The sequence below is a fragment of the Chiloscyllium plagiosum genome, unplaced genomic scaffold, assembly GCF_037043375.1.
Source record: "Chiloscyllium plagiosum isolate Xiang-an unplaced genomic scaffold, Cpla_swu_hap1 HiC_scaffold_9, whole genome shotgun sequence".
In the NCBI taxonomy this organism is placed as follows: domain Eukaryota; kingdom Metazoa; phylum Chordata; class Chondrichthyes; order Orectolobiformes; family Hemiscylliidae; genus Chiloscyllium; species Chiloscyllium plagiosum.
Window position 1 is genome coordinate 102507518 of NW_028270147.1, and position 24367 is coordinate 102531884.

The 24367-nt window shown below is 46.6% G+C and overlaps 1 protein-coding gene across 1 annotated transcript in view; it reads left to right on the top strand.

Moving 5' to 3' along the window:
• Positions 1-24367, top strand: part of LOC122554086 (putative voltage-dependent R-type calcium channel subunit alpha-1E) — a 1472327-nt gene that overhangs the window by 267812 nt on the left and 1180148 nt on the right. Inside the window, exons 6-8 of the mRNA XM_087990243.1 lie at positions 2219-2310; positions 15868-16020; positions 19581-19771. Coding sequence (XP_087846369.1) covers positions 2219-2310; positions 15868-16020; positions 19581-19771 — 436 coding nt within the window. The remainder of the gene's footprint in view (positions 1-2218; positions 2311-15867; positions 16021-19580; positions 19772-24367) is intronic.

Genomic DNA, 24367 nt, shown 5'->3' on the forward strand with positions numbered 1-24367 from the left:
GGGTGTGATGGAATAGTCCCCACTTCCCTCGATGAGTGCAGCCCCAATGTCTCTCAAGAAGCTCAACACCATCCGGGACAAAGCAGCCCATTTGACTGGCACTGCATCCACAAACATTCATTCCATCTGCCAGCGTTGCTCAGTAGCAGCAGTGTTTACTATATGCACGATGTACTCCAGAACTTCACCAAAGATTCTCATAGCACCTTCCGAACACATGACCACTTCCATCTAGCAGGATAAGGGCAGTACCTACATGGGAGCAACACCATCTTCAAGTCCCCCTTCAAGCCACTCACCATCCTCACGTGGAATTTCTTTGCTGTCGCTGGGACAAAATCCTGGAAACCCCTCCCTAATGGCATTGTGGGGGAAACCCACAGCAAGGGCACTGCAGCGTTTCAAGATGGCAGCTCACCACCACCTTCTCAAGGGCAACTAGGGACAGGCAATAAATGCTGGCAAGCCACATCCCACAAAATGAATGAATAAATAAAACTATTCTCCAAAGCTGTGGAGAAACTTCAGCTTAAAGTTATTGAGGTCTGTCTTGGGATGAAAAGATCCCGATTGGAAGAACATGTTGTAGAGGCTAGCTTTGCATTTCCTTTCAAATGAACAATAAATAGCTGACTTGAATGAGACATTTGATGGGGCTGAGACTGAGGAGCCCTTCTTTGTAGGGACAACATTCAGAAGAGGCTGATGGCAGTTTAAAGTTTGAGTCAGGCTGTTTGCCAGGATGTCCCATGTAGCGCTTCAGTTCGACAAAAGCTGGTGAAGATCTGGAACTCACTGTCCCAAAAAGCAGTTGGCAAATGGTTAAAAAGCTGGGGGTGTTGGAGGTCTGGGGAGCTTGCACTTTTCTTGGGAAAGAGTTTCATTAGCTTGTGGAAGAGTGATAGAAAAATGAAGTTCATTTGGATACACATCTGCCCCAAATTGATTGAATGCTAGAACAAGCTGGAATGCTAGAACAAGCCATTCATCTCTCCTAACCTGTTCAGTCATTCAGTGTGGTCATGGCTGATCATCCAACTCAGCCCCCTGCTCCCACTTTCTCCCCGATGCTTTTTGATCCCTTTACCCCTAAAAACTATATCTAACTCCTTCTTGTGAACATTCAATGTTTTGGCTTCAACTACATTCTGTGGCAGAGAATTCCATGGGCTCAGCATTCTCAGGGTGAAGACAATTCTCCTCATTTCAATTCTAAACGGCCAATGCCATGTCCTTAAACTGTGACCTCTGTTTCCGAGCTCCTTCCTGTGATTACCTTGTCTCATCCAGTTTGAATTTTATCGGTTTCTCTGAGAACTCCTCCACCATTCTACTCAACTCCACTGAATACAAGCCTCGTGGGGGCGGCACGGTGGCTTAATGGTTAGCACTGCTGCCTCACAGTGCCAGGATCCCAGGTTCAATTCCCACCTTGGGCGACTGTCTGTGCGGACCTTTGCACATTCTCCCCGTGTCTGCGTGGATTTCCTCCGGGTGCTCCGGTTTCCTCTCACAGTCCAAAGATGTGCAGGTCAGGTGAATTAGCCATGCTAAATTGCCTGTAGTGTTAGGTACAGGGGTAAATGTAGGGGAATGGGTCTGGGTGGGTTGCTCTCCGGAGGGGTGGGTATGGACTTGTTGGGCCGAAGGGACTGTTTCCACACTGTAGGGAATCTAATCTCACCTTCATAAGGCAGCCCTGCCTCCCCCATGTCCCAATCTTCGGAGGCTGTGGTCAGGAATGAGTCCATGTGTGAGATGATGAGCCTTGATGTTAGTCGTGAGAATGCAGGGAGCTGGTTGTTCGGTGCGGGAGGGTCGGAGGGGTAAATGTCAGGGTGTTTGAAGGGACAAGCAAACCTGACAGATGGCTGGCATTTGGGGTTGGAAATCTAGTTTCCTGGGTGAGGAAACCAGCAGAGTTCAGGAGCAGTGTCGGCAGAAGGTGTTGCACAAAGAGGTATGGTGACTGGGGGAGAGTGTCACCGCAGCAGGAGTGATTAATATCTCTGCAAACACAGGCTCTCAGTCTCCATCATCACCAACTCAAATTCAAGGGTGCAGTCCAACACTCAGCGCTGCTGGCTTTGATTAATTCACTGAGTGTCAGGTGGAGAAAGGTGAATGCAGCCTGCCCCTTGATGAGCTACTATTGAAGGGACTTGCAAGGCACACTAATGAACTCTCTCTCTCTCTCTCTCTCCTTTTCTGCTTCCAGGCTCCTGGCAACAGCAGCGACACACTTCAATCTGCGAACCCTGAGGGCCGTCCGTGTGCTTAGACCCCTCAAACTGGTGTCAGGAATTCCCAGTAAGTGCACTGTTCGTGCCCAGTTAACCATGTTCGAAACTTGCTCATCAGCAGGTGGCAGCATTATCCTGAAGGGTCGAGGCACTGACACAGCTTCTAATTTAAACCGAACGCAGACAGAAAGTCAAGCTCTCTCTACATTTTAAAAACTGAAAGTAAACACTTGTCACCACTGAAGACACTCAGGACAGGGGCAACACAGCGTTAGATATGGATGCTCAGCTCGTTCAACTCTTTTAAGCTGAAAGTAAAGTTCCCTGTACACTCTCAAATTGAAAGTAAAGCTCCCTCATCACTGTGCCCATCAAATACTCCCAGGACAGGGACAGCATGGGGTTAGGTGCAAAGTATAGCCAGCTCCACACAGTCCCCCAACAAACAGAGACTGGTACAATTGCAACATTTAAGAGGCATCTGGATGGGTATATGAATAGGAAGGGTTTGGAGGAATATGGGCCGGGTGCTGGCAGATGGGACTAGATTGGGTTGGGATATCTGGTCGGCATGGACGGGTTGGACCGAAGGTTCTGTTTCCATGCTGTACATCTCTATGAGTCTATGTAGACAGCGCGGGATTAGTTACAGAGTAAAACTGCCTTGACACTGTCCCCTGTCAAATAGTCCCAGGACAGGGACAGCATGGGGTTATATACAGAATGAAGCTCTCTCTACACAGTTCCCCATCAAACACTCCAGGACAGCACAGCATGGGGTTAGATAAAGAGTAAAGCTCTCTCGACACTGTCCTATGTCTAACAGTCCTAGGACAGGGATAGCATGGGGTTAGATAAAGAGTGAAACTCCCTTGGCATTATTCCTATCAAATACTCCCAGGACATAGAACCACAGTATTAGGTGCAGAAGAAAGCTCTCTCTACACTGTTCGCAGAAAATACTCCCAGGACAGGAACAGCATGAGATTAGACACAGAATAAAGCTCCCCCTATTCTTTCTAACTAAAAGTAAATCTACCTCTGCACTTATAACTTGAAAGCTTGACACTGTCCCCATCATCACTTCTAGGACAGGTACATTTTAAAATAAAAATTAAACTGTAAGATGTGGGTGTCTCTGACTGGCCAGCATTTGTTGCCCATCCCTAGTTGCCCCTGGAGAAGGTGGTGAAGGGTTGCCTTCGTGAACCACTGCAGTCCACCTGCTGCAGTTCCATATATAAGAACGTAAGAACTAAAAACGGAAGGAATCATTTTGACCCCTGGAGCCTGCTCTTTCATTCAACATGATCATGACTGATCTACTTGTGACCTTAACCCCACTTTTTATTGGTCTCTCAGATGGCCCTTAGTCTATTTAATGATTCCTGCATGGATTTCTTACCCTCTAAATAGAGAGGTTCCAATGTCTGGCTTGATCTGGCATTCTCCTGTGATGATGCCCTTTGGTCCCAGTCTCTCCCACAAGGGGAAGTAACCTTTCCACATATACCCTTCCAAGCCACAAGAAAACCTTATGTGTGTCATCAGGTTTCCTCCCTTTCTAATAAACTCCAACAAGGACGGGCCCAGCCTGCTCAACCTCTCCTTATAAGAAAGTCCCTCCGTTTCGGTACTTAACCTAGTGAACCTTGAAACTCATGAACACAGAGGATGAAATGTTTATACCAAACGTTGTCAAGGCATGCACTTTGAAACAGGGATAAGACCATGATAAGGTTAACACCATCAAAAGGAAAGAAAATTGTAGCCCAGAGAGTAACATATCCCTCGGATCAGGCGGATTCCATCCCCTGGTTTCAAGATAAGTCATGGAACTATACAGCACAGGAACCCATGATGCTGTGCTGAACATTCAGCCAAATTAAACTAATCCCCTCTGCCTGGCCTTGGTTCATATCTCTCCATTCCTTGTATTTCATGTGCTTATTTAAAAGCGCCTAAACTGCCCGACATGTCTGCCTCCACCACCATCCCTGACAACGCATTCCAGATACCTACCACTCTCTCAGTAAAAGAACCTGGGCGGCACGGTGGCACAGTGGTTAGCACTGCTACCTCACAGCACCAGAGACCTGGGTTCAAATCCCGCCTCAGGCAACTCTCTGTGTGGAGTTTGCACATTCTCTGCCCGGGTTTCTCTGGGTGCTCCGGTTTCCTCCCACAGTCCGAAGATGTGCAGGTTAGGGTGAATTGGCCATGCTAAATTGGCCGTAGTGTTAGGTAATAAGGGGAATTGCTCTTCGGAGGTTCGGTGTGGACTTGTTGGGCCAAAGGGCCTGTTTCCACACTGTAAGTAATCTAATCTAAAACCTGCCCCGAACATCTCCTTTGAACTTGCCTGCTCTCACCTTAAATGTATGCCACCTAGTATTAGACATTTCAACTCTGGGAAAAAGATTCTGACTGTCAACCCTATCTATGCAACTTATAATTTTATCGAGTCTCCCCTCAGCTGCTCCAGAGAAAACACCCGTAGTTTGTCAAACCTCTCCTTATAGCCCATGCCTTCTAATGCAGGAAGCATCTCTTCAAAGCCTCCACATTCTTCTTGTCATGTGGTGACCAGGGTTGAACGCAATACTCTGTGTGGTCTAACCAAAGCCTTATAAAGCTGCATCCTGACAGCCTGACTCTTGTACTCAGTGCCCTGACCAATAAAGGCAAGCATGCTGTACACTTTCATTACCACCCTATCTACTTGTGTGCGCACTTTCAGGGAGCTACGGACTTAAATCCCAAGATCCCTCTGTACATCAAAATTGTTCAGGGTCCTGCCATTAACTATGTACTTTCCTTTAACATTTGATCTCCCAAAGTGTACCACCTCACACACTTGCCGGATTAAACTCCATTTCTCTGCCCATACCTGGAACTGATCTATATCCTGTTGTATCCTTTGACAACCTTCTACACTATCCATCGATATATGTGTCGTCTGTGAACTTATCAACCTACCCATCTACATTTTCATCCAAATCATTTACGTATATCACAAACAGCAGAGGTCTTAGTACAGTTCCTACAGGACACTACTGTGCACAGACCTCCAGCCAGAAAAGCAACCTTCCACCATGACCCTCTGCCTTCTGTAGGCAAGCTCGTTCTAAAATCAGAGAGATCATTGATGATATCCCAAACATAATCTAAAGGTTCTCTCTGATACCATTTAGTTTATTGCACAATTCTAGGAATCACTTGGTCGTATCAAGAACAGCAAGGAGTTACAGAGCAGCTGGACTGATATCCTCTGTTTCAAAGTTATTAAGGTCTTTTTATTTCTTTATTTTACTAATTTATTCCTACAATTTTGGCCTTAATATGGCGCCATAAGTGGTGACTTGTAAAACCTTTCACTGTATTCTTGTGACAATAATGCCAATTCTAATTCTAATGGGGTGGCTGTCCAAACCCAGATTTTGAGCTGCAGTGTACCTGTTCATGATGATTTTTGTCAAATGACTGATCAACAGCCAATATCTACAAAAGGAAGGGTTAGAAATTCTGCTGTACTCGCACAAAGTCCACGTTGGACCACCCTTGCAGTTTTGACGTGATCAAATCTGGGCTCCACACTTCAGGAACAGAAAGAACACAGCCAGGATTAATAAGAATGATATCTGGATGCCAGGATACAAGGAGATATTACACAAATGAGGCTTGTTCTCCCCAAATACATGACCTCCCATTTCTTCAGATTGAATCCCATTTGCCCCTTCTCTGCCCACTTAGCCAAACCACTGGTATCACCCTGAGGTTTCTTTACACATTCCTTTCACATTGTTGCTCCTGTCTGTTCTGTTTTGTCAGTCTTTGCTGTTTCTTTATGCCTTTACCATTCAGTGGGGCCTGGTCTAATACTTTCAATTTTGTTGGTTTCCATATTCTCTTCCCTCCTTTGTAATTTTGGGTCATTTTTGCTCTTGTCCCTGTGGATTATAAACCCGTTCAGTATCTCATGAGGTTCCTCTTTCAATACCTCCAACTGATAATCCGTCCCTATCCCCATTAACAGATTCTCTCAGAACACTCTCTGTCTCAGTCTGCTGGAGTCAGCCTGATCGAAATCCTGAATCATAGGAGCTGTGTCACGTTTCTCTCCTCCAAGGATCACATTGAACTCGATCATTTTATGTAATAAATCTATAAATGCTCAGCAATATTAGGCTGCTCCCTAAATTTGGCTCATTACTCATGGTCGATTCTAATACAGCCTGCCCTCTGCTGTCTCTGGGATGTATTGCAGTGAAAATTGATCCTGAGTGGCACACACTCCAGATAACAGTTTGTTTATCTCAGTGAATCTGAAAGTTAAAATCCCCCGTTAAAACCACCCTGACCTTGCAACCTCTGACAGCTGCTAGCAGGGTGTCCTGTATTCAACCCGCATGACAGGCTGAAAGCATTTTCCACCTCTTCAATCTACCCATAGATTTTGTGATTTGGAGGTGCCGGTGTTGGACTGGGGTTTAGAAAATTAAAAATCACACAACACCAGGTTATAGTCCAGCAGGTTTATTTGGAAGCGCTAGCTTTCAGAGCGCTGCTCCTTCATCAGGTGCTTGTCAGGTGGACTATAACCTCGTGCTGTGTGATTTTTGACTTCACAAATTTTGTGCTAACTGTCGACCTCTCATTTCTCATCATCAAAGTGATTCCAACCTTCTTTCCCTCCACTGTTTCCCCCAATCTTTCCTGGTGGATTCAATTCTCAGTCCTGACTGTCAGTGTTTCAGTAATAAACCCTCCAAGTTAGGCCTCCACCTGAAGTTCACTTTGTGTATCCTTTACTTTGAAAAGGAATGGTTATTTACCTCACATGCCCTGACCCGACCTCCTGCTCAATAGTCGGACTCACAGATTTCTTATTCTTTTACTCTCCTGGCATAACGCCTTCACATCCTTGAGCTTTCTCTCTCCCACTGGTGTTAAACAGTCAGTCTCTGGTCTGTTAGCTGTGTTACCACACCGGGTAAACTCTTCTGCTAATTTCAACCTGACGCACAGAGAGGCTCACCTCACACTGTAACCTGTTAAATTTCAAGAGGCAAAGAACTAGGGAGATTTAAACAATCCTTAGATAAGCACATGGATGATGATGGGATAGTGTAGGGGGACAAGCTGAGAATAGTTCACAGGTCGGAGTAGCATTGAGGGGCGAAGGGTCTGTTCTGCGCTGTATTGTTCTATGTTCTATCCCAGAGGTCACTATTTTAAAGTAAAAATTAACAATTTTATTCTTTAGGTCCAATAGAGAACATTAAAACAATAGCTACTTAGAACTCCTTTCTCTTAAACCTATCTTTCACCTCCCACTCCACAATACTTGTCCAATTAAAAAAAAATTAAGATTTACAAAAAATAATCACATTTCAAAACCAGTCAGTTTTGTTAATTCTCCTTTGTAGAGTTTCCTCTGTGTTTTCCTGGGTCATCTTTTCTTTAGGCTTCTGCTGCACAACTTTTCTTATGGACAGATACCTTTCAGAGAGCTAGTGGGCTAGCAGTCTGTACCTATACCTCTTTGCAGTTCTCCCCCAAAACTGTTCCAGTTTTATACCCCAAAACATCAGATCATTTCATTGGTTTGATGTCATCCCAAACAGCAAAATTCAAATTCGATTAGATTTTGATATCGGGGGCATCATTTAAACTGATTAGCTGAATTTGAATTTGTTTTTGTTCCATGGCAACGCAACTCCAGCTATTTGTTCCAATGAAGTGTTACATTTTTAAATTGTTCAGTACACTCTGTGCTTTCAGTCAGTCCTTGCTAGCTTCCTCTCTGTCTTAAAGGTACAGTACACACCGACACCTTCATAACAGCTGTCTCCATTCCCTTCTGTATGTTACTAAACTGTTGCTGAGGAGATGGTGGATGAGGAATCTAGAGGCCCAGGTGAATGCTTGTGGGGAAATGGGTTCAAACTCCATCGCAGCAGCTCGGGACATCTCATGAAATAATGTGGGAATTGGAAGCTCAGCTCAGTCGTGGTTCCCATGACAATGAGCTGTCTGGCTCAACAGTTTCCTTTATGAAGGCTAACCTTATGTTCTGACCTCCACGTGTCTCCAGACCTCTACAGCAATGTGCATGATTGCCCTCTGAATGGTGCTGGGAGCCCCTCAGTTCAAGGACAATTCGGGTCGGGGAGCAAATATTGGCTTCCCCCGTGATGCCCAAATCCCTTGAAAGAATGGGTTTGATGCCTTCCTACTTCTTACATTCACTAATTCATTGAAAATTACTCTCACACACTCCTGGCTGCTCTCCCACACTCTCCCTTCTATAGGGTCGAAATGAACTAATACTGTGTTGCATCAGTCATAGGTCACTGCAACTCCTGATACCCCCTCACCCCAGTACTGACCAACCTTCTTTGACTCCAGCAATGACTTGATTTTCAAATGTTAATACCTGTTTTCAAATCCCTTTATGGCCAAGTCACTTCCTGAGAATCTCTCCCCCTGTCCCACAATCCTCCAGACTATCTCCCCTCCTATAATTCTGCTGTGGTTTACAAGGATGTTGCCAGGGTTGGAGGGTCTGAGCTATAGGGAGAGGCTGAACAGGCTGGGGCTGTTTTCCCTGGAGCGTCGGAGGCTGAGGGGTGACTTTATAGAGGTTTATAAAATCATGAGGGACAAGGATAGGGTAAATTGATTACTCTCAGTCAAGTTGGCATAAGGAAGGAGGAAGTCTTGGGTATTCGAAAAGGCATTAAGGTGGACAAATCCCCAGGACTGGATGGGATCTATCCCAGGTTACTGAGGGAAGGGAGAGAGGCAATAGCTGAGGCTTTAACAGATAACTTTGCAGCATCCTTGAAAACGGGGGATGTCCCAGAGGACTGGAGAATTGCTAATGTTGTCCCCTTGTTTAAGAAGGGTACCTAGGATAATCAAGGTAATTATAGACCTGTGAGCCTGATGTCAGTGGTAGGGAAGCTACTGGAGAAGATACTAAGGGATAGGATATATACCCATTTGGAAGAAAAGGGGCTCATCATTGATAGGCAGCATGGTTTTGTGCAGGGAAGGTCATGTCTTACAAACCTAATAGAATTCTTTGAAGAGGTAACAAAGTTGCTTGATGAGGGAAGGTATGTAGATGTCACATATGTGGACTTTAGTAAAGCGTTGATAAGGTTCCCCATTGTAGGTGATGAAGAACGTGAAGTCGCATGGGGTCCAGGGTGTACTAGCTAGATGAATAGAGAACTGGCTGGGCAACAGGAGATAGAGAGTAGTAATGGAAGGGAGTTTCTCAAACTGGAGACCTGTGACCAGTGGTGTCCCACAGGGATCTGTGCTGGGACCACTGTTGTTTGTGATATACACAAATGATCTGGAGGAAGGTATAGGTTGCCTCATTAGCAAGTTTGCAGATGACACTCAGATTGGTGGAGTAGCAGATAGTGAAGGAGACTGTCAGAGAATAGAGTAGAATATAGATAGATTGGAGAGTTGGGCAGAGAAATGGCAGATGGAGTTCAATCCAGACAAATGCGAGGTCATGCATTTTGGAAGATGCAATTTAAGAGCAAACTATATAGTAAATGGAAAAGCCCTGGGGAAAATTGATGTACAGAGAGATCTGGGTGTTCAGGTCCATTGTTCCCTGAAGGTGGCAACACAGGTCAGTAGAGTTGTCAAGAAGGCATATGGCATGCTTTCCTTCACTGGATAGGGTACTGAGTACAAGAGTTGGCAGGTCATGTTAGAATTGTATCGGACTTTGGCTTGGCCACATTTGGAATACTGCGTACAGTTCTAGTCGCCACATTTACCAAAAGGATGTGGATGCTTTGGAGAGGGTGCAGAGGAGGTTCACCAGGATTACCTGGTAGGGAGGGCACTAGCTATGAGGAGAGGTTGAGTAGATTAGGATTATTTTCATGAGAAAGATGAATGTTGAGGGAGGATCTGATTGAGGTCCACAAAATCATGAGTGATATAGACAGGGTGGATAGCAAGAGGCTTTTTCCCAGAGTGGGGGACTCAATTACTAGGGGTCACGAGTTCAAGGTGAGAGGGGGAAAAGTTTAAGGGAGATATGCATGGAAAGATCTTTCTGCAGAGGGTGGTTGCTGCCTGGAATGTGTTGCTAGTGGAGGTGGGAGGGACGGGAACGATAGCATCACTTAAGATGTATCTAGACAGGTACATGAAGGGCAGGGAGCAGTGGGATACAGAGCTTTAGAAACTAGGCAGCAGGTTTAGACAGAGGATCTGGATCAACGCAGGCTTAGAGGGCCGAAGGGCCTGTTCCTGTGCTGTAATGTTCTTTGTTCTTTGTTATTCTTTGAAATAGGCAAGTTTTTTTTCCCTGAGTTTGGGGAGTCCAGAACTAGAGGACATAGGTTTAGGGTGAGAGGGGAAAGATATGAAAGGGATCTAAGGGGCAAGCTTTTCACACAGAGGGTGGTACGTGTATGGAATGAGCTGCCAGAGGAAGTGGTGGAGGCTGGTACAATTACAGCATTTAAAAGGCATCTGGATGGGTATTTCAAGCAACAATTTGATTTCAGATAGTCAACATGGTTTTGTCAAGGGCAGGTCATGTCTCATCAACCTCATTGAGTTTTTTGAGAAGGTGACCAAACATGTAGATGAGGGTGGGGCAGTTGATGTGGTATACATGGACTTCAGCAAAGCCTTTAATAAGGTTCCACATGGTAGGCTGTTGGAGAAAATGCAGAGGCATGGGATTGAGGGTGATTTAGCAGTTTGGATTAGAAACTGACTTTCTGAAAGAAGGCAGCAAGTGGTGGTTGATGGAAAATATTCAGCCTGGAGTCCGATTACTAGTGGTGTGCCACAAGGATTTGTTTTGGGACCACTGCTGTTTGTCATTTTTATAAATGACTTAGACGCCGGCATAGGTGGATGGATCAGTAAATTTGTACATGACACTAAAGTCGGTGGAGTAATGGACAGTTTGGAAGAATGTTACAGGTTGCAGGGCAACTTGGATAAATTGCAGATTTGGGCTGAGAGGTGGCAAATGGAGTTCAGTGCAGCTAAATGTGAGGTGATTCACTTTGGGAAGAATGACAGGAAGGCAGAGTGCTGGGTCAATGAAAAGATTCTTGGGAGTGTGGATCTGCAGAGGGATCTTGGTGTCCATGTACATAGATCCCTGAAAGTTGCCACAGGTGGATAGTGCTGTTAAGAAGGCATACAGTGTGTTAGGTTTCATTCGTGGAGGGATTGAGTTCCAGAGCCACAATATCATGCTACAACTATACAAAATGCTGGTGCGGTCACACTTGGAATATTGTGTCCATATTTTGGGAAGGATGTGGAAGCATTGGAAAAGGTGCAGAGGAGATTTACCAGGATGGTGCCTGGTCTGGAGGGAAGGTTTTATGAGGAAAAGCTGAGAGACTTGGGTCTGTTCTCATTGGCAAGAAGAAGGCTAAGAGGGGATTTGATAGAGACATACAAGATGATCAGAGGATTAGATAGGGTAGACAGTGAAAGTCTTTTTCCGAGGATGGTGATGTCAGCTTGTACGAGGGGACATAAGTCCTTAGTCAGTAGGATTAGGGAAAACCCTAAGGCTTTCTATAGGTATGTTAGGAATAAAAGAATGACTAGGGTAGGAATAGGTCCAGTCAAGGATAGTAGTGGGAAGTTGCGTGTGGAGGCGGAAGAGATTGGGGAGACACTGAATGAATACTTTTCTTCAGTATTTACTCAGGAACAGGGCATTGTCGTCGATGTGAATACTAAGACACAAATAAGTAGAATGGATGGCTTTGAGGTATGTAGAGAAGAGGTGTTGGAAATCCTGGAAAAGGTGAAAATAGATAAGTCCCCTGGGCCTGATGGCATTTATCCTAGGATTCTCTGGGAAGTAAGGGAGGAGATTGCAGAGCCATTGGCCTTGATTTTTATGTCCTCTTTGTCTACAGGAGTAGTGCTAGAAGACTGGAGGATAGCAAATGTGGTTCCCTTGTTCAAAAAGGGGAGTAGGGATAACCCTAGTAACTATAGGCTGGTGAGTCTCACTTCTGTTGTGGGCAAAGTCTTAGAGAGAATTGTAAGGGAAAGGATTTATGCACATCTGGATAGGAATAATGTGATCAAGGATAGTCAGCATGGTTTTGTGAAGGGCAGGTCGTGCCTCACAAACCTTATTGAATTCTTTGAAAAGGTGACGAAGGAGGTTGATGAGGGGAAAGCGGTAGATGTGGTATATATGGATTTTAGTAAGGCGTTTGATAAGGTTCCCCATGGTAGGCTACTGCAGAAAATACGGAGATATGGCATTGAGGGTGAGTTGGAGGTTTGGATTAGGAATTGGCTGGATGGAAGAAGACAGAGGGTAGTAGTTGATGGCAAAGTTTCTTCATGGAGTGCCGTCACTAGCGGTGTTCCGCAAGGATCTGTTTTGGGACCATTGCTGTTTGTCATTTTTATAAGTGACCTGGAAGAGGGGTTAGAAGGTTGGGTGAGCAAGTTTGCGGATGATACGAAAGTCGGAGGAGTTGTTGACAGTGAGGAAGGATGTGGCAGGTTACAGCAGGATATAGAGAAGCTGCAGAGCTGGGCAGAAAGGTGGCAAATGGAATTCAATGTAGCAAAGTGTGAGGTGATTCACTTTGGGAAGAATAACAAAAAGATGGGGTACTGGGCTAATGGTCGGATACTTGGTAGTGTGGATGAGCAGAGGGATCTTGGTGTCCATGTACACAGATCTCTGAAAGTTGCCACCCAGGTAAATAGTGCGGTGAGGAAGGCATATGGCGTACTGGCTTTTATTGGTAGAGGAATTGAGTTCCGGAGTCCTGAGGTCATGATGCAGTTGTATAAGACTCTGGTGCGGCCGCATCTGGAATATTGTGTGCAGTTTTGGTCGCCATACTATAGGAAGGATGTGGAGGCACTGGAACGGGTGCAGAGGAGGTTTACCAGGATGCTGCCTGGTATGGAAGGAAGATCGTATGAGGAAAGACTGAGACACTTGGGGCTGTTTTCATTAGAGAAAAGAAGGTTTAGGGGTGACTTGATTGAGGTGTACAAGATGATTAGGGGGTTAGATAGGGTTGACAGTGTGAACCTTTTCCCGCGTATGGAGTCGGGTATTACAAGGGGGCATAGCTTTAAATTAAGGGGGGGTAGATATAGGACTGAAGTTAGGGGTAGGTTCTTCACTCAGCGAGTCGTGAGTTCATGGAATGCCCTGCCAGTAGCAGTGGTGGACTCTCCCTCTTTATGGGCATTTAAGCGGGCATTGGATAGGTATATGGAGGATAGTGGGTTAGTATAGGTTAGGTGGGCTTGGATCGGCGCAACATCGAGGGCCAAAGGGCCTGTACTGCGCTGTATTCTTCTATGTTCTATGTTCTATGTTCTATAACTACAAATTGAGGGGTAATAGATTTAAGGCAGATGTCAGAGGCAGGTTCTTTACTCAGAGAGTGGTAAGGGTGTGGAATGCCCTATCTGCCAATGTAGTTAACTCAGCCACATTAGGGAGATTTAAACAATCCTTAGTGGCACGGTGGCTCAGTGGTTAGCACTGCTGCCTCACAACACCAGGGTCCCAGGTTCGATTCCAGCCTCAGGTGACTGTCTGTGTGGAGTTTGCACATTCTCCCCGTGTCTGCGTGGGTTTCCTCCCACAGTCCAAAGATGTGCCAGTCAGGTGAATTGGCCAGGCTAAAACAATGCCCATAGTGTTAGGTCAGTTAGTCAGAGGGAAATGGGTCTGGGTGGGTTACTCTTCAGAGGGTTGGTGTGGACTTGTTGGGCTGAAGGGCCTGTTTCCACACTGTAGGGAATCTAATCTAATCTTACCTAAAATAAGCACATGGGTGATTTTGGGATAGTGTAGGGGGACGAGCTGAGAATAATTCACAGGTCGGCGCAACATCGAGGGCCGAAGGGCCTGTTCTGCGCTGTATTGTTCTATGTTCTATGACTAGGAAGGGTTTAGAGGGATATGGGCCAACTGCTGGCAAATGGGACTAGATTAGGTTAGGATATATGGTCGGCATGGACAGGTTGGACCGAAGGGTCTGTTTCTGTGCTGTACAGCTCTGACTCTTTGCCTTCTCGTTTCGAGATGGTGCAGATAGAGGTGATGGCATACTGGGATTATCATGGGATGAATAAATCAGAGACCAAGGCTGCTATGGAGCAGCATGGTAGCTCAGTGGTTAGCACTGCTGCCTCACTGCGCCAGGGACCCTAGTTCGATTCCATTCTCGGGTGCCTGTCTGTGCGAAGTGTGCACATTCTCCCCGTGTCTGCATGCGTTTCCACCCACGATCCAACGATGTGCAGGTTAGTAGGATTACAAGGATGGGTCTGGGTGGGCTGCTCTTCAAAGGTCGGTGTGCCCCCTGAAATGGCCCAGCAAGCCACTCAGTTCCAGGGCAATTAGGGATGCACTACAAAATATCCTTCCTGATGAAGGGCTTTTGCCCGAAGCGTCGATTTTCCTGCTCCTCAGATGCTGCCTGACCTGCTGTGCTTTTCCAGCACCACAGTCTCAACTCTGATCTCCAGCATCTGCAGGCCTTACATTCGCCTACAAAATCCCCAGCCACATCCCAGGAACAAAATGGGAAAATTTCCCCGTCAAATGCTCCCCACCTCACCGCATTCTATTATCCAGATTAATGTTCTAGATTAATGCCACAATAAATTAATGATGAAGATTATTTGTATTTACCTTTTAGTTCGTATTGGGTTGTGTTTGTTTTTATTTTCCCACACATTGACTTACACTAAGAATCACACACCGAACAAGAACATTAAATGCCTTTGCATATTTGACTGTCATCTCAATTCACCAGAAATAAACTTCACCGAGTTCATGGTTTGATTTGAAAGTGAAACACTCCCCCCGTCGGCTCCGACCCTCCCTGCCATCTCCTGAGGAGTTCTGTTCAATCTCTCTCCTTGACTCACACATCCTCGCCTTCAGTCTCAGTCTCTGACTGCATACCCGCAACTCCCTCCGGAATTCCCTCGGGTCCACGCTTCCTTACTGCCGGAATAAGCACTGCAGTGGCATACTCAACAGGTCGAGATAGCGCCCGTGGGAAGACGCAGAGTTAATGTTTGAGTCAAACATAACTCCCCTCTGGATGCGAAGGAAGGTAGAAGTGTGGTTTTTAACCTGATCTCTGTGACTCTTGGAGAAACAGAGCCCAGTCTGGACCGCAGCAACAATGAGTCACTTTTGGATGCATTTTTTCTCAGAGTTTCTCTTTTAGAGTCTACTCTCTGACCCTGGCTTTCTCTAGCTACTCTCTTTCCACTCCTCTGTCCCTTCCTCTCTCTCTGATCCCCTCTCTCTCTCTCTCCATCCCTCTCTTCTCTCCGACCCCTCCCTCCCCTCTCCGTCCCTCCTTATTCTGCCGAGCTTCGCCGACCTCACCCCACACCTGGACCCTGTCCCCGTTCTTTTCTGACTCCTTTCCGTCCGCCTCTCGCACTGTCTCCCGTCAGGCCTGTGCTCTTGTGCTGTTTCTGTGATGTTGAGGTGAGGGCGATCTGTGGGGCGGGAGGGGAGCTGTGAGATTCCGGGAATGTTCCAGCAGTCTGAGTGAAGCTCTAACCCGTGCCTTGTGTTCCACCGTAGGTTTACAGATTGTGCTTAAATCCATCATCAAGGCGATGGTTCCCCTGCTGCAGATCGGCTTGCTGCTCTTCTTCGCTATCCTTATGTTTGCCATCATCGGCCTGGAGTTTTACTATGGAAAACTCCACCTCACCTGCTACACCAATAACAGTGGTGAGTGTCCTGGGAAACCAGCCGCATACACACAGTGCCTACTACAAGAGCAGGTCAGAGACTAGGAATATTGCAGTGAGTAACTCACCTCCTGACTCCCCAAAGCCTGTCCACCATCTCAAAGGTCAGGAGAGTGATGGAGTAATCCCCACTTGCCTGGACGGGTGCAGCTCCAACAACATTCAAGAAGCTCGACAACAGCCAAAACTAAGCAGGCCACTTAATTGGCACTGCATCCACAAGCATCCACTCCCTCCACCACAATAGTAGCAGTGTGTATTATCTACAAGTCGCCTTGCAGGAATTCACCAAGGTTCCTTAGGTAGCGCCCTGCAAACCCACGACTACTTCCATCTGGAAGGACAAGGGTATCAGATGCATTGGAGCCCAAACTCTCATCCAAACCTGATTTGGAAATATATCACTGTTCCTTCACTGTCGCTGGGTCAATCTCCTGGAATTCCCTCCCTATGGGCATTCTGGGTCAACTCACAGCAGGTGGACTGCAGCGTTTCAAGAAGGCAGCTCACCCCCACCTTACCAGGGGGCAACTAGGGACGGGCAGTAACTGCTGACCCAAGCAGCGACACCCACATCCCATGAAAACAATTTTAAAAGCTTTGCATCTTCCGAAATTCACTTGAGCAAATGCCTGCCTATTCAGAAGAAAATAAAGTTTTCAAAGGAAATCTCTAAGTGGGGTCAGTGGTTCAGAGTCTTGAGGTCAGGAAATTTGAGCACATAACGAGTGCAAACCCCATCTACGCCCCTCCCCCGCCACCAAAAAAACATGATGGAAATAAAAGGCGGTACATCATGACACTGGCAAATCACTCCTGTGCCCTGATCAGTTCCCATCGTTTGGTCAGCATCAGTACAGGCGACAGCGAGGACTGCAGATGCTGGAGATCAGAGTCTAGATTAGAGTGGTGCTGGAAAAGCACAGCAGGTCAGGCAGCATCCGAGGAGCAGGAAAATCGGCGTTTCATGCAAAAGCCCTTCATCAGGAATGAGCTTTCCTGATTCCTTGTTCCTGATGAAGGGCTTTTGCCCGAAACGTCGATTTTCCTGCTCCTCGGATGCTGCCTGACCTGCTGTGCTTTTCCAGCACCACTCTAATCTAGCATCAGTACAGGTTAAACTCTTATTGCACAAGGTGGGGGTGGGGGGTATCCTTGTGGGATCTTGCTGTGCTTCAGTTGGCTCCAACTCATATTTCCGTCAGGTGGGGCAATCAGAGTTTCCTGAGTGGGTAGAAGGGAAACATGGAGCATAAATGGATCAGTCGTGCTCTCACTGAATGATAGAGCAGACGGGCTTAGTGACCCACTCATAACTGAAGGATGCTGTGAATCAGAAATGAAAACAGAAGTTGCTGAAAAACCTCAGCGGGTCTGGCAGCATCTGTGGAGAGAAATCTGAGTTAATATTTTGGGTCCAGTGACCCACCGAACTGATGGTAGTTAGGAAAATGTTGGTTTATATGCAGAAGATAGGGTGGGGGGAAGGATGTAAGGAGTAAACGGCAGGTGGGGATAGAGACCATAGAGAGAGAACAGTTGGAGAGACAAAAGAGTTGATAACGATCTGGCTGGGAGGGTGAATAGCTGTAAACACACTCTATTAGAGGCTAACATTACGTGGTGTGCAATGGCAGGCGATGTGATAAGGTAGATGGGCAGGTGTGTGGGGTAGCAGGCTAGGACATACAGGAGTTCAGGCCCTTAAGTTATTGAGCTCAACACTGAGTCCTGAGGGCTGCAGGGTCCCCAAGCGGAAAATGATGTGTTGTTCTTCCAACTTGTGCAGCAAGCCTGAGACAGCGGTGTTGGCCAAGGAACAGGGTGGGGTGTTAAAGCGGCAGGCAACTAGAAGCTCAGGGGCTTTTTTTACAGGCAGAATGTAGACGTTCTGCAAAGAGGTCATCCAGTTTATGCTTTGTTCCTCCAATGTAGGGCAGGTCACATTGTGAGCAGCGAATTCTTTGAGGAGGTGACCAGGCATGTGGAAGAGGGTAGAGCAGTGGATGTAGTGTACATGGATTTTAGTAAGGCATTTGATAAGGTTCCCCATGGTAGGCCTATGCGGAAAGTCAGGAGGCATGGGATAGAGGGAAATTTGGCCAATTGGATAGAAAACTGGCTAACCGGTCGAAGTCAGAGAGTGGTGGTAGATGGTAAATATTCAGCCTGGAGCCCAGTTACAAGTGGAGTTCCGCAGGGATCAGTTCTGGGTCCTCCGCTGTTTGTAATTTTTATTAATGACTTGGAAGAGGGAGTCGAAGGGTGGGTCAGTAAATTTGCAGATGATACGAAGATTGGTGGAGTAGTGGATAGTGAGGAGGGCTGTTTTCAGCTGCAAAGGGACTTAGATATGATGCAGAGCTGGGCTGAGGAGTGGCAGATGGAGTTCAACCCTGCCAAGTGTGAGGTTGTCCATTTTGGGAAGACAAATAAGAATGCGGAGTACAGGGTTAACGGTAGGGTTCTTAGTGAGGTGGAGGAGCAGAGGGATCTTGGGGTCTATGTACATAGGTCTTTGAAAGTTGCCACTCAGGTGGATAGAGCTTGTAAGAAGGCCTATGGAGTATTAGCATTCATTAGCAGAGGGATTGAATTCAAGAGTCGTGAAGTGATGTTGCAGCTGTACAGGACTTTGGTTAGGCCACATTTGGAGTACTGTGTGCAGTTCTGGTCGCCTCACTTTAGGAAAGATGTGGAAGCTTTGGAGAGGGTGCAGAGAAGATTTACCAGGATGTTGCCTGGAATGGAGAATAGGTCGTACGAGGATAGGTTGAGCGTGCTAGGCCTTTTCTCGTTGGAACGGCGAAGGATGAGGGGTGACTTGATAGAGGTTTATAAGATGATCAGAGGAATAGATAGAGTAGACAGTCAGAAACTTTTTCCCCGGGTACAACAGAGTGTTACAAGGGGACATAAATTTAAGGTGAAGGGTGGAAGGTATAGGGGAGATGTCAGGGGTGGGTTCTTTACCCAGAGAGTGGTGGGGGCATGGAATGCGCTGCCTGTGGGAGTGGCAGAGTCAGAATCATTGGTGACCTTTAAGCGGCAATTGGATAGGTACATGGATGGGTGCTTAAGCTAGGACAAATGTTCGGCACAACATCGTGGGCCGAAGGGCCTGTTTGTGCTGTATTGTTCTATGTTCTATGTCGCAGAGTAGATAGTGGGAAATGTTGGTAAAGTGATGCTTCACCCAGAAGGCATGTTTGGGCCCTTGGATACTGAGGAGGGAGGCGTCACACCTTCGGTTATTGGGGATGGTTGGGAGTAAAGGAAGTATGGATCAGGGTATCACAGAGAGAACGGTCCCTGCAGAAGGTGGACAAGGGAGGGGAGGGGAATATGTGCCTGGTGGTAGGCATTTCAAGTGAGAGAGAGAGAGAGTGACAGTCAGACTTCAAGTGCAAAACGCTTAGGGATGGCGTGTGGTTATGAACGGCATTATAGAAACGGACATGGGTGCTGTTATCTGCTTTGACGATTATTGACGGCTAACTCTCTTTGTGATGCCCCCCCCCCCCCCCAACCTACCAACAGCTGCTGAAGAACTGGAGCTGCAGTTCCCCTGCGGAAAGCAGGAGCCAGCCCGACTCTGCCCCAATGGCACCGTCTGTGACTACTGGATAGGACCCAACGCTGGCATCACCCAGTTTGACAACATCCTGTTTGCCCTGTTGACTGTCTTCCAGTGCATCACGATGGAGGGCTGGACTACCATCCTCTACAATGTAAGTCTGGGCTAAAGCTCTGTGCAGCAGCAAAGGGCAGATGGGGGATGGTGAAATGTGCATTTGATAAAACCTGCCTCACACACGCAACCGTGTCACCTGAAATAACACTCCAGGGGCTGCCACCCCACCACTCATCACCCTTTAATTACAAAGGCTTAGTGTTTGACAGTAGCCCTCCTCTTACTGAGTCAGGCACTACATTATGCCTGACATATATCCTTTATCTACGAGGTGAGAGTGGGCACTGCAGAGGCTGGAGATTAGAGTCAAGGTGAGAGTAGTGCTGGAAGAGCACAGCAGGTCAGGCAGCATCCAAGGAGCAGGAAAATCGATGTTTTTGGCAAAATCCCTTCCTGATGAAGGGCTTTTGCTCAAAGCGCCGATTCTCCTGCTCCTCGGATGCTGCCTGACCTGCTGTGCTCTTCCAGCACTACTCTCATCTTGACATACATCCTTTATCAGCCAGGGCTTCCTGACTGAACCAGATTAACAGCCCCAGTTGGAGAATTCTGGGACGTCCAACTGGCTGGCCATGTTACAATCACTACACAACCATTGTCAAATGTTGTACAAACCCATCTTGTTCAATAATGTCCTTCAGTGAAGGAAATCTGCTGTCCTTACCTGGTCTGAACAGCATGTGACTCCTGAGCCACAGTAACATGGTTGACTCTTAACCACCCTCTGAAATGGCCGAGCAAGTCTCTGAGCTCAAAGGCAATAAGTGATGTGGCCTCGTCACTGACACCTATATCCTGTTCAACAAGAAAAAAGAATTAATTGGGATGGAGGAGTGTTCAAATTCATGAAGTTTTGATTAGGTGAATGAAGAGGACTGGGAGGACGGTCAGTAAACAAAGAGACACAGTTCAAAGGTAATTGGGAACAAGGTGAAGGAGGGAGGTTTGTTCTGACGCTGTGATTTGTTGCTGTCTGAGTGGAAACTGATTCTCAGGGAGTCTTCTAAAGGGAATCAGATACGTCTGTGGTGAGGCAAAGAACGATAGGGCTATAGAGCAAATAGCACAGCTGTGGTGGAAATGGAAATGGGCTCCGAAAGAGCCAGGACCCTCACCAGAGTCAGTGTGGTCTCTTCCTGTGCTGTATCATGCGGTGGTTTGATGTCATGTGATTATGACCACTGACTAGGTCAGGGGTGAACGATTTCCACCAGGGCCAAGCCATTTGCGTCCGGAGGTCCTCGAAACATTAGCACCTTATTTTCCAAGTTCCCTTTACCAAAGTTGAGAAGGGTCCAATGGACTTGGAGTCATAGACAGTCATAGAATCCTACAGCATGGAGGCTTACCCTTGGGCCCAGACTGGTCCGTGCTGACCAAAATGTCCACCCACACTAACCCCATTTCCCTGCACTTGGCCCATATCCTTCTAACCCTTTCCTATCCACATATTTGTCCAAATGCCTTTTAAATGTTGTTAATGTACCTGCCTTAACCACTTCCACTGGCAGCTCATTCCATATGCGTACCACCCTCTGTGTAAAAATGTTGGCCCTCAGGTTCCCTTTTATTATTTTCCCTCTCACCTGAAACTGTTGCCCTCCAGTCCTCGATTTTCAGAACTCTGGGAAAAAGACTGAGTGCATTCACCCGATCTGTGCCTCTCATGATCTTATACACCTCTATCAGGTCCCCCTCAGTCTTCTACTCTCAAAATAAAAACGTCCTAGCTTGTCCAACATCTTCTATAACTCAAACCATTAAGTCCTGGCAACATCCTTGTAAATTTCTTCTGCACGCTTTCCAATTTAATAAAATCCTTCCGATGGTAAGGTGACCAAAACTGAACACAATACCCCAAGTGTGGCCTCACCAATATCCATACAACTCCAACATAACTTCCCAACTTCTGTACTCAGTGCCCTGACTGATGAAGGCCAGTGTGCCAAAGCCTTCCTCACTGCCCTGTCTACCTGGGACTCCACCTTCAGAGAATCGTGTACCTGAACTCAAAAGCCCCTCTGCTCCACTACATTCCTTAAGGTCCTACCATTCACCATGAAACATATCTATATTAAACTCTATTTGCCATTTCTCGGCCCACTTCACCAGCTGAACAAGGTCCTGCTGCAATTTCTGATAACCTTCCTTACTCTCTATGACACCTCCTATTTTAGTATCATCTTCAAACTTATTAATCACACCTTATACATTCTCATCCAAATCATTGATACAGATTACAAACAGTAATGGGCTTAGCACTGACCCCAGAGGTACACCACTAGTCACAGGCCTCCAGTCTGACAAGCATCCTTCCACTATTGCCCTCTGCTTCCTACCATCAAGCCAACTGTGTATCCAATTTGCCAGCTCCCCCTGGATTCCATGCGATCAAACCTCCCAGAGTAGCCTACCATGTGGAACCTTATCGAAGGTCTTACTGAAATCCATATAGACCGCATCTACTGCCCTGCCCTTGTCAACCTTTCTGGTCAGTTCATCAATGAACTCTTAACAAATTTGTGAGGCATGATCTCCCACTCACAAAGCCTTGCTGACTATTCCCAATCAAACCCTGTCTTCCCAAATGCATGTATGTATTATCTCTCAGAATCTTCTCAAGTAACTGACCAACCACTGGTCTATAGTTCCCAGATGTTTGAATAGGGGCACAACATTTGCTACCCACCAGCCTTCCGGGACCTCACCCTTGGCTAACGATGATGCAGAAATATCAGCCAGGACCCCCGCAATTTCTTCTCTAGCCTCTTGCAGTGTTCTTGGATATATCTGGTTAGGACCAGGAGATTTATCCAACTTCATGCATTCTAATACATCCAACACCTCCTCTACTCCGACAAGTTCCCAAGCCTTCATGTCTTTCTCCCTGATAAAAACAGAGGAGAAATATTCATTAAGTACTTTGCCGATCTCCTGTGATTCCACACGTCCATGTCCACTTTCTCTCTCTAGATCTTTTTCCTTTAGTATACTTAAAATACATCTTTGGATTCACTCTAATCTTTTCAGCCAAGGCTATCTTGTGCCCTCTTTTCATCGTCCTGATTTCCTTCTTCAGTAAACTCCTATATCCCCTGTATACCACCAGGGATTCCCTTGATCCCAGCTGTCTGTACCTAAGCCACAATTCCTCCTTTCTGGTTAAAGCCTTGCTATCTGTTGTCATCAAGGGTCCCCTATTCCTGCCAATACTTCACCCTCACAGGAACATATAGACCTTGAACTCTAGCCACCTCACTTTTAAAGGCCTCCCACTGGCCAGAGGTCCATTTTCCTGCAAACAAACTACTCCAATCAACCCCTGCAAGCTCCTGTCTAATTCCATCAAAATTCACCTTGCCCCAAATTTAGAAATTGAACCTTTGGACTAGTTTGGTCCCTCTCCATAATTATTTTAAAATTAATACAACTATGGTCACTTGCCCCAAGTGCTCCCCCACTGTCACCTCGGTCATCTGTCCTGCCCTATTTCCCAAGGGTAGGTCGAGTTCCCAAGTAGGACCCCCTATACACTGCTTGAGGAAACTTTCCTGACACACTTAACAAATTCAACCCCATCTAAGCCCTTAACGCTATGGCAGTCCCTGTCTATGTTAGGAAAATTAAAATTCCCTAGTATGATAATGTTATTGCTCCTCCAAGTCTCCCCAATCTGTCTGCATTTTTGTTCCTCTAACTCCTGTTAACTATTTGGGGGCCTATAGTACAACTCAATAATGTCACCATCCCCTTCTAATTACTGAACTCCATCCACAAAGCCTCACTGGATGGTCTTTCAGATATTTCGTCTCTGACTACTTGCTGTCATGCTTGCCTTATTCAAAAATGCAACTCCACCTCCTCTGTTTCCAACACCTCTGTCCCTCCCTTAGCTATGTGTCTGGAATGACTATAATATTCCCAGTCCCATGTACCTAACCATGCCCTGAGTCCAAAAGCCTCATCTTGAATTGAAATAGATGCAATTTAATGCAACAAGCATTCCTTGCTCTCTCTCATGTTCCAGCCTGACCTGTCTCTTCAACTTACTCTTTCTGATTACTGTATCTCCGGTCAGCCTTTCACTTGCCTCCCTGGATCCCAACCTCCCCCCCCCCCCCCCCCCCCCCCCCCGCCAATCTATTTTAAACCCTCCCCTGAAACACGAGCAAACCCAGCCACCGAGACATTGGACTTAGCTGAATCGATAAAATTACCTTTCACGTGGTCTACTGTGAGATCCCTGAACTGTGCCCATGCAGCAGTCCTGAAGGAGGGCTAGCTGATCAGAGCTGCGGTTTCGTGCATCAGGTAATAATGCAAGGCCAGGCCTGCCCTGCAGGTAGAACAGCATATTCGCACAAGACCCCAGTGAAGAACAGCAAGTGAGTACCCCCCCCTGCGTCCTGGCCAGTAATGCCAATACAGAGCCACTGGTCCTTGTCTCGTTGCTATAAATGGGGACTACTGTGCAGGCATTAGCCACTGTGGCCACAGGTATTGGGTGCTTTATTGGCTGTGACGCTGCTTGTGAGAACATTCTATAGGGAAATGCCAATCTCATTCTTTCCAATGGCTGTGTGTAAGACTGACAATTAATTATGGAACATGAGCCGACAAAGTTCATCAGCAC